Source organism: Scyliorhinus torazame, chromosome 12, assembly GCF_047496885.1.
Source record: "Scyliorhinus torazame isolate Kashiwa2021f chromosome 12, sScyTor2.1, whole genome shotgun sequence".
Taxonomy (NCBI): domain Eukaryota; kingdom Metazoa; phylum Chordata; class Chondrichthyes; order Carcharhiniformes; family Scyliorhinidae; genus Scyliorhinus; species Scyliorhinus torazame.
Genome location: NC_092718.1, coordinates 82,700,919 through 82,715,994, shown reverse-complemented (window position 1 = coordinate 82,715,994; position 15,076 = coordinate 82,700,919). Strand labels below are relative to the sequence as shown.

At 53.0% G+C, this 15,076-nt stretch overlaps 1 protein-coding gene across 2 annotated transcripts in view; it reads left to right on the top strand.

Moving 5' to 3' along the window:
* Positions 1-15,076, top strand: part of LOC140386521 (V-set and immunoglobulin domain-containing protein 10-like) — a 73,807-nt gene that overhangs the window by 15,360 nt on the left and 43,371 nt on the right. For both annotated transcript variants that reach the window (XM_072468927.1, XM_072468926.1), the window contains exons 7-10: positions 1,684-1,929; positions 3,381-3,653; positions 5,896-6,180; positions 11,864-11,971. In XM_072468927.1, coding sequence (XP_072325028.1) covers positions 1,684-1,929; positions 3,381-3,653; positions 5,896-6,180; positions 11,864-11,971 — 912 coding nt within the window. The remainder of the gene's footprint in view (positions 1-1,683; positions 1,930-3,380; positions 3,654-5,895; positions 6,181-11,863; positions 11,972-15,076) is intronic.

Sequence of the window (15,076 nt, the reverse complement as noted above, 5' to 3'; positions counted from 1 at the left end):
TCCCAATGGAGCTAAACCCCTTCCCATTCACTCCCACTGCGCTCAATCCCAATGGAGCCAAACCCCGTTCCATTCACTCCCACTGTACACAATCCCAATGGAGACAAGCCCCGTTCCATTCACTCTCATTGTACACAATCCCAATGGAGCCAAACCACGTTCCATTCACTCCCACTGTGCACAATCCCAATGGAGCCAAACCCCTTCCCATTCACTCCCACTGCGCTCAATCCCAGTGGAGCCAAACCCCGTTCCATTCACTCCCACTGTACACAATCCCAATGGAGACAAGCCCCGTTCCATTCACTCTCATTGTACACAATCCCAATGGAGCTAAACCCCTTCCCATTCACTCCCACTGTGCACAATCCCAATGGAGCCAAACCCCTTCCCATTCACTCTCATTGTACACAATCCCAATGGAGCCAAACCACGTTCCATTCACTCCCACTGTACACAATCCCAATGGAGACAAGCCCCGTTCCATTCACTCCCACTGTACACAATCCCAGTGGAGCCAAACCCCGTTCCATTCACTCCCACTGTGCACAATCCCAATGGAGCCAAACCCCTTCCCATTCACTCTCATTGTACACAATCCCAATGGAGCCAAACCACGTTCCATTCACTCCCACTGTGCACAATCCCAATGGAGCCAAACCCCTTCCCATTCACTCCCACTGTGCACAATCCCAATGGAGCCAAACCGCGTTCCATTCACTCCCACTGTGCTCAATCCCATGGAGCCAAACCGCGTTCCATTCACTCCCACTGTGCTCAATCCCAATGGAGCCAAACCCCTTCCCATTCACTCCCACTGTGCTCAATCCCAATGGACCCAAGCCCCGTTCCATTCACTCTCATTGTACACAATCCCAATGGAGCCAAACCCCTTCCCATTCACTCCCACTGTGCTCAATCCCAATGGACCCAAGCCCCGTTCCATTCACTCTCATTGTACACAATCCCAATGGAGCCAAACTCCTTCCCATTCACTCCCACTGTGCTCAATCCCAATGGAGCCAAACCCCTTCCCATTCACTCTCATTGTACACAATCCCAATGGAGCCAAACCACGTTCCATTCACTCCCACTGTGCACAATCCCAATGGAGCCAAACCCCTTCCCATTCACTCCCACTGTGCACAATCCCAATGGAGCCAAACCGCGTTCCATTCACTCCCACTGTGCTCAATCCCAATGGAGCCAAACCGCGTTCCATTCACTCCCACTGTGCTCAATCCCAATGGAGCCAAACCCCTTCCCATTCACTCCCACTGTGCTCAATCCCAATGGACCCAAGCCCCGTTCCATTCACTCTCATTGTACACAATCCCAATGGAGCCAAACCCCTTCCCATTCACTCCCACTGTACACAATCCCAATGGAGCCAAACCCCTTCCCATTCACTCTCATTGTACACAATCCCAATGGAGCCAAACCCCTTGCCATTCACTCTCATTGTACACAATTCCAATGGAGCTAAACCCCTTCCCATTCACTCTGAATGTAAAATCCCCTGTGGTTTAATGTCTTCCCAATCAGATAATGGTCTATATCAGCTCCAATACTCAGTAGTGAGGATATCCTTACTGATATATGAATATCTTGTATTGCTGTCACGTCCTGAGCTATGAATGCAGCACTTAGACCTTCGTTCATGCACTGCTCCTATCTCCACAGAGCTGCCTCAGGGAAGGCCGGAATGTTCCATGGTATCCATTGAGAATGGGCGGGCATTGCAGTTCCTGTGCTCATGGCCGGGAGGATTCCCAAAGGCTGTGATCCATTGGATTGGTCTACCACGTAACATTACCACCAACTCGTTGCTGACTCAGAATGAGAGCTCGCCCGCCAAGCTGAAAGGGAAGACACTAACCTGCATCGCGAGTCACCCGCTGGGCACCGCTTCCTGCTACATCAGACCCTGTGAGTCTCAAAGAACAGGGACAAGATACAGGGCAAAGAGCAGGAAAATATATGAAATCCTAATGACAGGGAGTGTGGGGAGATTGAGGACTGATCGCAAAGTATAACAAAGTACTCACAACATATTTCCCGTCACCGTATACCTTATTTAGACCACACCTGGAGCACTGTGCACAGTTCCTGTCTCCGTATCCCTAGGTTAACCCACACTGGGAGCAGTGTGCACAGTTCCTGTCTCCGTATCCCTTGGTTAACCCACACTGGGAGCAGTGTGCACAGTTCCTGTCTCCGTATCCCTTGGTTAACCCACACTGGGAGCACTGTGCACAGTTCCTGTCTCCATATCCCTTGGTTAGACCACACCTGGAGCACTGTGCACAGTTCCTGTCTCCATATCCCTTGGTTAACCCACACTGAGAGCATTGTGTACAGTTCCTGTCTCCGTATCCCTTAGTTAACCCACACTGGGAGCAGTGTGCACTGTTCCTGTCTCCATATCCCTTGGTTAACCCACACTGGGAGCAGTGTGCACAGTTCCTGTCTCCACATCCCTTGGTTAACACACACTGGGAGCAGTGTGCACAGTTCCTGTCTCCATATCCCTTGGTTAACCCACACTGGGAGCAGTGTGCACAGTTCCTGTCTCCATATCCCTTGGTCAACCCACACTGGGAGCAGTGTGCACAGTTCCTGTCTCCGTATCCCTTGGTTAGACCACACTAGGAGCACTGGGCACAGTTCCTGTCTCCGTATCCCTCGGTCAGACCACACTGGGAGCACTGTGCACAGTTCCTGTCTCCGTATCCCTTGGTTAGACCACACTTGGAGAACTCTGCACAGTTCCAGTCTCCATATACCTCAGTTAGACCAGATTGGGAACTCTGGTCTCTGTTTATAAAATCTATGTTGAGGTATTGGAGGAGCTGTAAAAGGAAGAAGATGGGAATAGAGAGGTTGAAACAAACAGGAAAGACTGAGTAGACTGGGGCTCTTTTCTTTGGAAAATTGAAGGCTGAGGGGGGGGCGACCTGATTGAGGTCTTTAAAGTTCGGAGTGGGGTTTATAGGGTGGACATAGAGGAGGTGTTTTCACCTGTGTCAGAGTGAGACAAGAACACGGGGCAATCGATATGCAACAGTCACTAAAAAACCTAATGAGGCATTCAGGATAAACCTCTTTATCGAGAGAGTGGACTGAATGTGGAACTCGCTCCTACAGGAAGTGGGGAGAATGTGGGACTCGCTCCCATCGGGAATGGGAAGAATGTGGGACTCGCTCCCAGGGACAGAGTGGGGCAGTGAGATGAGTTTAGGAATAATACAGGGCTGTGGCGAGAGAGTGGAGCAGTGGGATTAGTTTAGGAATAAAATAGGGCTATGGGGAGAGAGTGAGTCAGTGGAATTAGTTTCAGGATTTATTGCACTGACCGATGCTTTAATCTTACTCCACAGTGGCGCCATTGGTCATCCCGTCGAGACGCGTTGTTAGGGAGACACAGGGCGATGCTACTGTGACCCTGACCTGTGAGGTCCGGTCAAACCCGGCCTCCATTATTCATTGGTTCAAAGGAGAGAACGAGTTAAGGAGCAACGAGAAACTCATAATCTCACCCAACAGCTCGGAAATACACATTCGGAATTTCTCCTTCGAGACCGACACTGGGAATTATAGCTGTTCCTGTCGAAATCCTTTGGGAGAGAACAGACCCAGTCTGACTCTGACAGGTAGGAACCAAAACCAATACTCACCCTCTGATAGTGCAGCACTCCTTCAGTACTGACCCTCTGGCAGTGCAGCACTCCCTCAGTACTGACCCTCTGACAGTGCAGCACTCCCTCAGTACTGAGCCTCTGACAGTGCAGCACTCCCTTAGTACTAATCCTCTGACAGTGCAGCACTCCCCCAGTACTGAGTCTCTGACAGTGCAGCACTCCCTCAGTACTGACCCTCTGACAGTGCAGCACTCCCTTAGTACTAATCCTCTGACAGTGCAGCACTCCCTCAGTACTGAGTCACTGACAGTGCAGCACTCCCTCAGTACTGACCCTCTGACAGTGCAGCACTCCCTCAGTACTGAGTCTCTGACAGTGCAGCACTCCCTCAGTACTGACCCTCTGACAGTGCAGCACTCCCTCAGTACTGACCCTCTGACAGTGCAGCACTCCCTCAGTACTGAGTCTCTGACAGTGCAGCACTCCCTCAGTACTGAATCTCTGACAGTGCAGCTCTCCTTCAGTACTGACCCTCTGACTGTGCAGCACTCCCTCAATTCTGACCCACCGACAGTGCAGCGCTCCCTCAGTAGTTACCCCCTTACAGTGCAGCAATCCTTCAGTACTAACACTCGACAGTGCAGCATTCCCTCAGTACTGACCTTCCGACAGTACAGTACAGTACAGTACAGTACCCTCAGTACAGACATCCCACAACACAGCGCTACCTCAGCACTGACCCTTCAACAGTACAGCAATCCCTCAGTATTTACTCTCTGACATTACAGCATTACCTCAGTCCTGACCCTTCCACAGCACAGCAGTCCCTCAGTACTGACCCTCCAACAGTGTAGCACTCCCTCAGTACTTCCTCTCCAATAACACAGCACTCCATCAGTACTTACTCTCCAACTGTGTAGCACTCCCTCGTACTTACTCTACAACAGTGTAGCACTCCCTCAGTACTGACGCTCTGACAGTGCAGCACTCTCTCAGTACTGACCCTCTGACAGTGCAGCACTCCCTCAGTACTGAGCCTCTGACTGTGCAGCACTCCCTTAGTTCTGACTCTCTGAAAGTGCAGTACTCCCTCAGTAAGGACCCTCCAACAGTGTAGCATTCCCTCAGTACTTACTCTCCAACTGTGGAGCACTCCATCAGTACTTACACTCCAACAGTGTAGCACTCCATCAGTACTGACCCTCCAACAGTGCAGCATTCCCTCAGTACTGAGCCTCTGACAGTGCAGCACTCCCTTAGTACTAATCCTCTGACAGTGCAGCACTCCCTCAGTGCTGAACCTCCGACAGTGCAGCACTCCCTCAGTACTGAGCCTCTGACTGTGCAGCACTCCCTTAGTTCTGACTCTTTGAAAGTGCAGTACTCCCTCAGTAAGGAGCCTCTGACAGTGCAGCACTCCCTCAGTACTGAGCCTTTGACAGTGCAGCACTCCCTCAGTATTTACCCTTTGATTGTGCAGCACTCCCTCAGTTCTGAACCTCCCACAGTACAGCACTCCCTCAGTACTGACGCACCGACAGTGCAGCACTCCCTCAGCACTGACCCTCTTACGGTGCAGCACGCCTTTCGTACTGACCCTCTTGCAGTGTAGCACTCCCTCAGTACCAACCCTCCGACAGTGCAGCACTCCCTCAGTACAGAACCAATGACAGTACAGAACAACCTCCGTACTGATCCTTCCACAGCACAGCGTTACCTCAGCACTGACCCTTCAACAATACAGCACTCGCTCAGTACTTACTCTCCGACATTACAGCATTACCTCAGTCCTGACCTTCCCATAGCACAGCACTCCCTCAGTATTGACTCTTTGACAATGCAGCACTCCCTCAGTACTGACCCTCTGACAGTGCAGCACTCCCTCAGTATTGACTCTCTGACAATGCAGCACTCCCTCAGTAATGACCCTCTGACAGTGCAGCACTCCCTCAGTATTGACTCTCTGACAATGCAGCACTCCCTCAGTAATGACCCTCTGACAGTGCAGCACTCCCTCAGTACTGACTCTCTGACAATGCAGCACTCCCCCAGTAATGACCCGCTGACAGTGCAGCACTCCCTCAGTACTGACCCTCTGACAGTGCAATACTACCTCAGCACTGACCCTCTGACAGTGCAGCACTCCCTCAGTACTGACCCTCTGACAGTGCAGCACGCCCTCAGTACTGACCCTCTGACAGTGCAGCACTCCCTCAGTACTGACCCCCTCGTTACCTCTTACCTCTTTCCCCAGCGCCTGTCATCACAAATATCTCAGTTTTGCGGAGCCCAGATGGGGAGACGGCAAACGTGTCGTGGGCGGTTCCGGAAAATTCCGTTCTAACCTCCGTCCAGGTGCAGACATGGTGCGGATCAGAGGGACGTGATTGGGAGAAAGTGGTCGAGCTGGGGCTGGAGAAACACTGGGCTGTTGTACCCACAAAGCCAGCGAGAAGTCTTACCCTCCGCGTGGTGCCAATGTTGGGATTGATGATGGGGTCTCCATCGCCAGTCTGTGTCTCACCCTCCACTGGAAATGGTAGGTTCATTGAACACTCACTCCCCCCGAACTGAGGTACTCAGACACCTGGCCTCATACAACACTGTAGGATTATATCAGCAATGACAAATCCCCACCTCCTCTCTCTCTCTATCTGCCTCTCTTTATCTCTCCCGCGCTCTGCCTCTTTTTATATCTCTTTCTCTGTCTCCCTGTCCATCTTTGTCACTCTCTCTGTCTCTCTTTATCTCTCCCTGCCTCTCTCTTCATCTCTCTCTGTTTTCACACTCTCCTTCCCTCTGTGTGTATCTTCCTCTTCAGTTGTCTCTGTGCCTTTTTCCTCTCTCCGCTCTCCAGCCCTCAACAACTCCTCCCTCTCTCTCCTTTCCCTCTCTTCCTCTGCATCTCTGTCCCTCACTCCACCGTCACAATTGCCAGCTCCCTGTCGAACTAGGTCTCTCTCTCTCTCGCTTTCTCCATCTACATTGCTGTCTCCCTCAGCCTCTCCCTCTCTCTACCTCTGCTCTTCCCTCCACCCCTATCTTCTGACCCGCTTTCTCTGTGATTCCTGATCAGAATCCAGGTCAGTCTGATGGAGAATAAGTCTCAATTTATGTCTCTCTTTCTCTCTCGCTCGCTCTCTTTCTCTTGCTCTTCTCTCTCTCTCTACATCTCTCTCTGTCTGCACCTCTCTCTCTCTACCTCACTCTCTCTCTCTGTCTCTATCTCTCTCTCCCTCTCTATCTCTTTCTTACTCCCTGTCTCTCTCTCTCTCTTTCCCCATCTCCCACTCTCCCGCCATCCATTCCTCTCTTTAGGTCACTCACACTTTTCTATCTCTGTCCATCTCTATCTCACGCTCTCTCCGTGTCCATTTATCTCTGTTTGAGATACCCTCAATTACAACTCGAGAGAGATGGTTGTAATACAAAGGCTTTAATTAGCAGAGAACCAGTCAGCTACCGAGAAGTGTGCTCACTGCATACTGCCCACTGAACATGACCTTTTATATGGCTCCCTGGGGGGGGGGGGGGGTGGAGCTGGAGGCGGAGTCCCCCAGGGTTTCAAACCCGGTCTTCAAGGGATCATTACATTAAAGGTGCAGTAATCAATCATCACACTCTTCCTCTGTTTCTCCTCTTCCTCCCTCTGTCCCCCATCCATCTCTCTCTCTCTCTCTCTTTCTCTTCCCCTTCTCTCTCTCCCCCTCTATCCTTCTCTCTCTCTCTCTCTCTCTCTTTCTCTTCCCCTTTCTCTCCCCCTCTATCCTTCTCTATCTCTCTCTCTCTCTCTGTTTCTCATTGTCTCTCTTTTTCTCTCTTTCTCCCCCCTCACAGTCTCCCTTTCTCTCTCCTCTCTCTCCGGCTCTGCCCCTCTCTTACCCGTTCTTTCTCTCTTGCCGCACTTGCCCGCTTTCCTTTCTCTCTATGTCACTCGCACTCGCTCTTGTCTCTATCTTGTAAGTGAAGATTAAACAGGTTGGCTGAACTCATTGAAATTTCGAAGAATAAGAGGTGATCTCATTGAGACATATCGGAACAAAGTCCCTGAGCGAGCGTGTTTAGCCGCGTGTTTATCGGGACTCGCAGTACCGAGAAACACATGGCTATTCAACACGCCTCGCGTTGTCTTAAGGGGCCTGAATGGGGAAACGAGGCTGCACGTGGCCCCATTTTGTACAGTGGGGAGCTCTGCTCGCCGGAACTCCCCAGTGCAGCAAGACATCGGGACACCATTTTTAAATGACGTTCCGATCTCCGAGGCCCCCAAAGCGATCCCCAACCTCCCCCCAGCTCGATCGTACTATGGGAGGATCCCTAGATCCCCTCAACACGCATGCAGAGCACCCCCCCGGCCCGCTCTCGTGTGAAAGAAAATGCCATCTTGGCAGCTTGGCCGTGTCAACTTGGCACCCTGGCAGTGCCCATACCAGCTGGCACTGCCACCTGGAAAGGCTAGCACCCAAGTGGCACTGCCAGGGTGCCAGGCTGGCACTGCCAATGTGTCAGACTGGCACTGCCAGTGTGCCCATGTGGCACCAGCACTGCCAGGGCACCGTCCTGCACAAAGGGCATGCAGCTGGGGCCTCCGATCCCCTGGGAGATTCCCACAAGTGCAGTTCTGTCTGGCCCGTGTTTGTGGGGGCCCGTGCTGAACGGCACTCGCCCGAGGTCTCTGAGGTGAAGGGACTGAATCCCAAAGCCTCAGGTACCTCTGGAAGTTGTCACAATGGGCGGGATTTACATCGCACCATCTCACGGGATCACATTGAATCTCACGCGGCGTTGCGAGCTGGATAGATCGTGGGAGCGAGGTCTCCCGGCTTTTACTGGCCACACTGCGCCACGGCGAGCTGCTTTTCCGGCACAGCGTAGCCATTGGACTGCGCCAATAGGTTCTTAAGGGGCTTGACAGGGCAAATGCTCAGAGGAAATTTCCTCTCATGGGAGAGTCTAGGACCAGACGGCATCGTCTCAGAATAAAGGGGTGCCAATTTAACACTGAGCTGAGGAACAATTTAATCTCTCAGAGGGTTGTGAGTCTTTGGAACTCCTTGCCACAGAGAGTTGTGGGGGCAGGGTTCTTGTGCACATTTAAGGTTGAGATAGATGGGTTCTCCATCAGTAAGGGAATCAAGGATAACAGGGAAAGAGCAGGAAAGTAGATGTGAGGAATGTTGGATCAGCCATGATCCTATTGAATGGATTGAGGGGTCAAATGGACTACTTCTCTTCCTATTTCTTATAGTCTTATGGTCTTATGGTCTCTCCCTCTCTCTCTGTCTGTCTCTCTCTCTCCATCTCTCTCTGTCCATCTTCCTCTGTCCATCTCTGTCCCTGTTCCACTTCCCCTCTCTCTCTCTCCATCTTTCTCTCTCCATCTCTCTCTGTCTCTTATAGCGCTCTGTCTCTCCCGCTCTCTCTCTGCCTCTCCATCTGTCTCTCTCCCCCTCTTTCTCTCTATCTCTCTGTGTCTCTCTCACTTTCTCTCTCTCCATCCCTCTCTCCATTTCTCTCTGATTCTCCATCTCTCTATCTCTCTGTTTTTCCATCTCTCTTGGTCTCTCCATCGCCATCTGTTTCTCCTTCCTATCTCTCTGTTTTTCCAGCTCTCTCTTTCCCTTCTTCCTCTCTCTCAGCCTCTGTCCCTCTCTCTCCTCCTTTCTGCTGCTCTCCTATCCTCTCCCTATCCCTCTCTATGTCTCTCCCTCCCTCACTCCCTCTCCCTCTCTTTCTTTCCACCTCTCTCGTCCCCTCTGCTCTTCTCTTTCCCTATCTTTTTTCTCACTCTCTCTCTCTCTCTCTCTCTGTCTCTCTGTCTCTCTCTGTCTCTCTCTCTCCCCCATCGCTCTTCCCTAACTCTCTCCATCTCTCTGTCAGGGTTGTTCATTGTAAATGAGTTGTTGAGCCTCAGTCTGGCCCCCGTTTGTCTGAGTTGGCTCGAACTCCATTTCTGGCCTTGCCTTGACCACTGGACCTGCAGCAGAAGATGTTAGGAAATTTCTCTGGTGATTTCCTGTCCAAGAGTTGGCTGGATAAAAAATCCCGGGATGGCGAATCCACCACGAAAATGTACAGACCCTCCCCTCCCCCTCAGAATCTGATATCTTTCAATTAAGGTGTTGACGACAGGGGGACTGGAGAAGGGGGTAGTGTCGGGGGTTTACGGAGCTATTTTGGGAGAGGGGAAGGCACCACTGGAAGGGATCAAAAGCAAAGTGGGAGGAAGAGTTGGGAGAGGGTATGGAAGAGGGGTTCTGGTGTGAGGCACTCCGGAGGGTGAACGCCTCCACCTCGTGCGCGAGGTTGGGGCTGATACAGCTGAAGGTGGGATATAGAGCACACCTCACAAGGGCGAGGATGAGCTGGCTCTTTGGAGTGGTAGAAGATGTATGCGAACGCTGCGGGGGGGGGGGGGGGGGCGCAAATCACGTTCATATGTTTTGGTCCTGTCCAAAGCTAGAGGATTGCTGGAAGGAGGTGTTTAGGGTAATCTCTAAAGTGGTGCATGTGAAACTGAAAACCGGGCCCTCGGGAGGCCATATTTGGGGCGTCGGACCAGCCGGGGTTGGAAACGGGTGCGGAGACAGATGATCATTGATCGCCCGAAGGCGGATCCTGGCGTGGCGGGGGGACCTGTTGGAATTCTTGACTCTTGAGAAGGTTAAGTTTGAACTGAGGGGGAAGGATGGAGGGGTTTGACAATTCATGAGCGTTATTCATTATGCACTTTCAAGAATTGGATAACATCGACATTAGTTGGGGGGGGGGTTGGGAGGGTTGGGGGGAGGGGGGACTGTATGTGTTAATGGTGACTATGGGTGATTCCTGATTTCTTTTTGTTATTTGTTTATGTTAACATGCGGGTTGCTGTTTGGGGGTTGGTGGGAGGTTGGGATTGTTGTTGTTAATATGGGGATTGACATTATATTTGTTACTGCTTAGTGTTTGTTGTTGGTGGGTGTAAATTTGGGAGAAAATGTGAAAAAGGAGGAGAATAAAAATATTTTAAAAGGAAGAAAGAGGCAGGGAGACTCGGGGACATTTTGGTTGTGGTTTCTAGGTTGGGTGTCCAATCAATTTCATTCTGTTTTCTCTGGTGGGCAGCCACAGCAATGACATTCCACGGTCAAAGCTTCTCACTTTTCTTTTCAAAGGACATGGATTTCACAAACGGTTTGATGCAGAATCAGTCACTGAGCCCACCAGGTCAGGGACAGGGGAACATGGGTCTGACAGCGTGACGGGGGTGGGGGGCATGGGGGTGGGGGGGGGGGGGGCGTGATGCACTATCACTTACCACAAAGACGAGAGTAGTGGAATAATCGAGCCTTTATTGAGCAAAGATGTTGTGCCTCCTGTAGCTGGAACCAGAATAGCTGCAGCACCGGCAAGCACACACATTTATACACCGCCTACTGGGCGGAGCCAGCAGGCAGGGATTTACCCATGTACCTCTAGTCTATGTGTCTTACCGTACTACATATAATACAGCTAGTGGTGACTACCACAGGAGGAAAACACTGAAAGAGAGAAAGCGGGAGACAAACTAAGAGTGAGATAGAGGGTGTGGGGAAGACAAGCCAAGAGAGAGAGAGGGAGAGATGAAGGGAGAGAGAAACCGAGAGAGGATCAGAGAAACAGAGAGGGAGAGATAATCAAAGAGAGGGAAACAGAGAGAGAGAAAGCAAGAGAGAGGGAAAGAGAAACCGAGAGAGAAGGAGAGAGAATTGGAGGGAGAGACACAGAGGGAAAGAGAAAAAGAGGGAGAAAGGAAGGGAAGAAGGGAGAGAGAGAGAAACTGAGGGGGATAGAGAAACAGAGTGAGAGGGAAAGAGAGAGAAACAGAGAGACAGAGAGAGAGGGAGACATGGAGAGCAAGAGAGAGAGTTAGAGAAGGATAAATAGTGGGGAAAAACTGAGAGAGACAGAGATCGAGGCAGAGAGTGAGAAAAAGAGCGATACAGAGAAAGGCAGCGAGACAGAGACAAACAGATTCAAACAGATAGACCAGGGAGAGAGACAAAGAGAGAGACAGAGAGAGTGAGCGACATACAGAGAGAGAGAGAGAGCTGTGTACAATTCTTACCTCCCTGTCCAGCTATCACTCAGGCCATAACAAATGATGATCTGTCAGGCTTCTTGAATTTAGGTGTAATATCCCACGTGAGTGGGTTGTGAGAATAATTCCTCCCGGTTAATCTTGCTTGTTTTCCTCACAGGACACGGACTCAGTACGGGAGCGCTGGCGGGAATCGTGGTTGGGTGTGTCGGAGGAGTGTTACTTTTCAGCATGCTTCCCATCTTCATCTGCGCCATCCTAAGACGATGTAAGTAACATCCTGAATCCAACCGGGAATTCGGGAGAAACATCATGATTGTTACTGCAAAGAGGGGCATGTTGTTGAATCTTTTCATCTTGCACTCATCAGAACAAACACAAGAATGCCAAATGTCAAACTCTCACAAGTTTTACTTCAGGAGAAGAAGGTGCTTATAGGTTGGCAAATTGCATCTTATTATGCGACGTATTGCCAGGGAGATAGCAATAGGGAATTATAGATTCCCCAAGCTCCTGGGTAATTCAGAGGCTGTCCAAGTCTTGAACATATTCCTTTTGTTTGCACAGAGCAGATCCCTGTGTATGAATGTATGTTCCTTCGAGCAAATATAAATTAGCCAATTATGAGCTCAACTGATTATCTTAAATTGGTTCTTAGTGTAGCTATTAACCTGCCCAGGGTTGTTCAGCAAGTGCTGCCCAATCACAGAACCACATCTAATAGTGGATGTGCTGATTTGGGTTTTGCCAGCTGGGGCTGGTGGAGCACGTTCTGTAATTTGCCCATTGTGAACAACCAAAAGACCCTGCTCTCTGAATCGATCATCGAATCTCTGGGATATGTAGCTGGCATCACACCAGCTCTGAAATTCGCACACAATATAATTCAATCGTGTGGTAGGAAGAAGGCCTTTGAGAACCGATAGTAGCCTCGTTAGCGGAACATACCCCTCGCATCGAAAACTCTTTGCCCAGAGAGTGGAGAGAATTTGGGGCTCGCTCCCACAGGGAATGGGGAGAATGTGGGACTCGCTCCCACAGGGAGTGGGGAGAGTGTGGGACTCGCTCCCACAGGGAGTGGGGAGAATGTGGGACACGCTCCCACAGGGAGTGGGGAGAATGTGGCACTCGCTCCCACAGTGAGTGGGGAGAATGTGGGACTCGCTCCCACAGGGAGTGGGGAGAATGTGGGACCCGCTCCCACGGGGAGTGGGGAGAATGTGGGACACGCTCCCACGGGGAGTGGGGAGAATGTGGCACTCGCTCCCACAGTGAGTGGGGAGAATGTGGGACTCGCTCCCACAGGGAGTGGGGAGAATGTGGCACTCGCTCCCACAGTGAGTGGGGAGAATGTGGGACTCACTCCCAAAGGGAGTGGGGAGAATGTGGGACTTGCTCCCACAGTGAGTGGGGAGAATGTGGGACTCGCTCCCATGGGGAGAGGGGAGAATGTGGCACTCGCTCCCACAGTGAGTGGGGAGAATGTGGGACCCGCTCCCACGGGGAGTGGGGAGAATGTGGGGCTCACTTCCACGGTGAGTGGGGAGAATGTGGGACTCGCTCCCACGGGGAGAGGGGAGAATGTGGCACTCGCTCCCACAGTGAGTGGGGAGAATGTGGGACCCGCTCCCACGGGGAGTGGGGAGAATGTGGGACTCGCTCCCACAGGGAGTGGGGAGAATGTGGGACTCGCTCCCACAGGGAGTGGGGAGAATGTGGGACTCGCTCCCACGGGGAGTGGGGAGAATGTGGGACTCGCTCCCACAGGGAGTGGGGAGAATGTGGGACTCGCTCCCATGGGGAGTGGGGGGAATGTGGGACGCGCTCCCACGGGGAGTGGGGAGAATGTGGGACTCGCTCCCACGGGGAGTGGGGAGAATGTGGGACGCGCTCCCACGGGGAGTGGGGAGAATGTGGGACTCGCTCCCACAGGGAGTGGGGAGAATGTGGGACTCGCTCCCACGGGGAGTGGGGAGAATGTGGGACTCGCTCCCACAGGGAGTGGGGAGAATGTGGGACTCGCTCCCATGGGGAGTGGGGAGAATGTGGGACTCGCTCCCACAGGGAGCGGGGAGAATGTGGCACTCGCTCCCACAGGGAGTGGTGAGAATGTGGGACTCGCTCCCACGGTGAGTGGGGAGAATGTGGCACTCGATCCCACAGTGAGTGGGGAGAATGTGGGACTCAATCCCACAGGGAGTGGGGAGAATGTGGTACTCGCTCCCACAGGGAGTGGGGAGAATGTGGGACTCGCTCCCACAGGGAGTGGGGAGAATGTGGGACTCGCTCCCATGGGGAGTGGGGAGAATGTGGCACTCGCTCCCACAGGGAGTGGGGAGAATGTGGGACTCGCTCCCACAGTGAGTGGGGAGAATGTGGGACTCGCTCCCACAGGGAGTGGGGAGAATGTGGGACTCGCTCCCACAGGGAGTGGGGAGAATGTGGGACTCGCTCCCACAGAGAGTGGGGAGAATGTGGCACTCGCTCCCACAGGGAGTGGGGAGAATGTGGGACTCGCTCCCACGGGGAGTGGGGAGAATGTGGCACTCGCTCCCACAGGGAGCGGGGAGAATGTGGGACTCGCTCCCACGGGGAGTGGGGAGAATGTGGGACTCGCTCCCATGGGGAGTGGGGAGAATGTGGGACTCGCTCCCATGGGGAGTGGGGAGAATGTGGCACTCGCTCCCACAGTGAGCGGGGAGAATGTGGGACCCGCTCCCACAGGGAGTGGGGAGAATGTGGGACTCGCTCCCACAGGGAGTGGGGAGAATGTGGGACTCGCTCCCACGGGGAGTGGGGAGAATGTGGGACTCGCTCCCATGGGGAGTGGGGGGAATGTGGGACGCGCTCCCACGGGGAGTGGGGAGAATGTGGGACTCGCTCCCACGGGGAGTGGGGAGAATGTGGGACTCGCTCCCACAGGGAGTGGGGAGAATGTGGGACTCGCTCCCACGGGGAGTGGGGAGAATGTGGGACTCGCTCCCACGGGGAGTGGGGAGAATGTGGGACTCGCTCCCACGGGGAGTGGGGAGAATGTGGGACTCGCTCCCACGGGGAGTGGGGAGAATGTGGGACTCGCTCCCACAGGGAGTGGGGAGAATGTGGGACTCGCTCCCATGGGGAGTGGGGAGAATGTGGGACTCGCTCCCACAGGGAGCGGGGAGAATGTGGGACTCGCTCCCACGGTGAGTGGGGAGAATGTGGCACTCGCTCCCACAGGGAGCGGGGAGAATGTGGCACTCGCTCCCATGGGGAGTGGGGAGAATGTGGGACGCGCTCCCACGGGGAGTGGGGAGAATGTGGGACTCGCTCCCACAGGGAGCGGGGAGAATGTGGCACTCGCTCCCACAGGGAGTGGTGAGAATGTGGGACT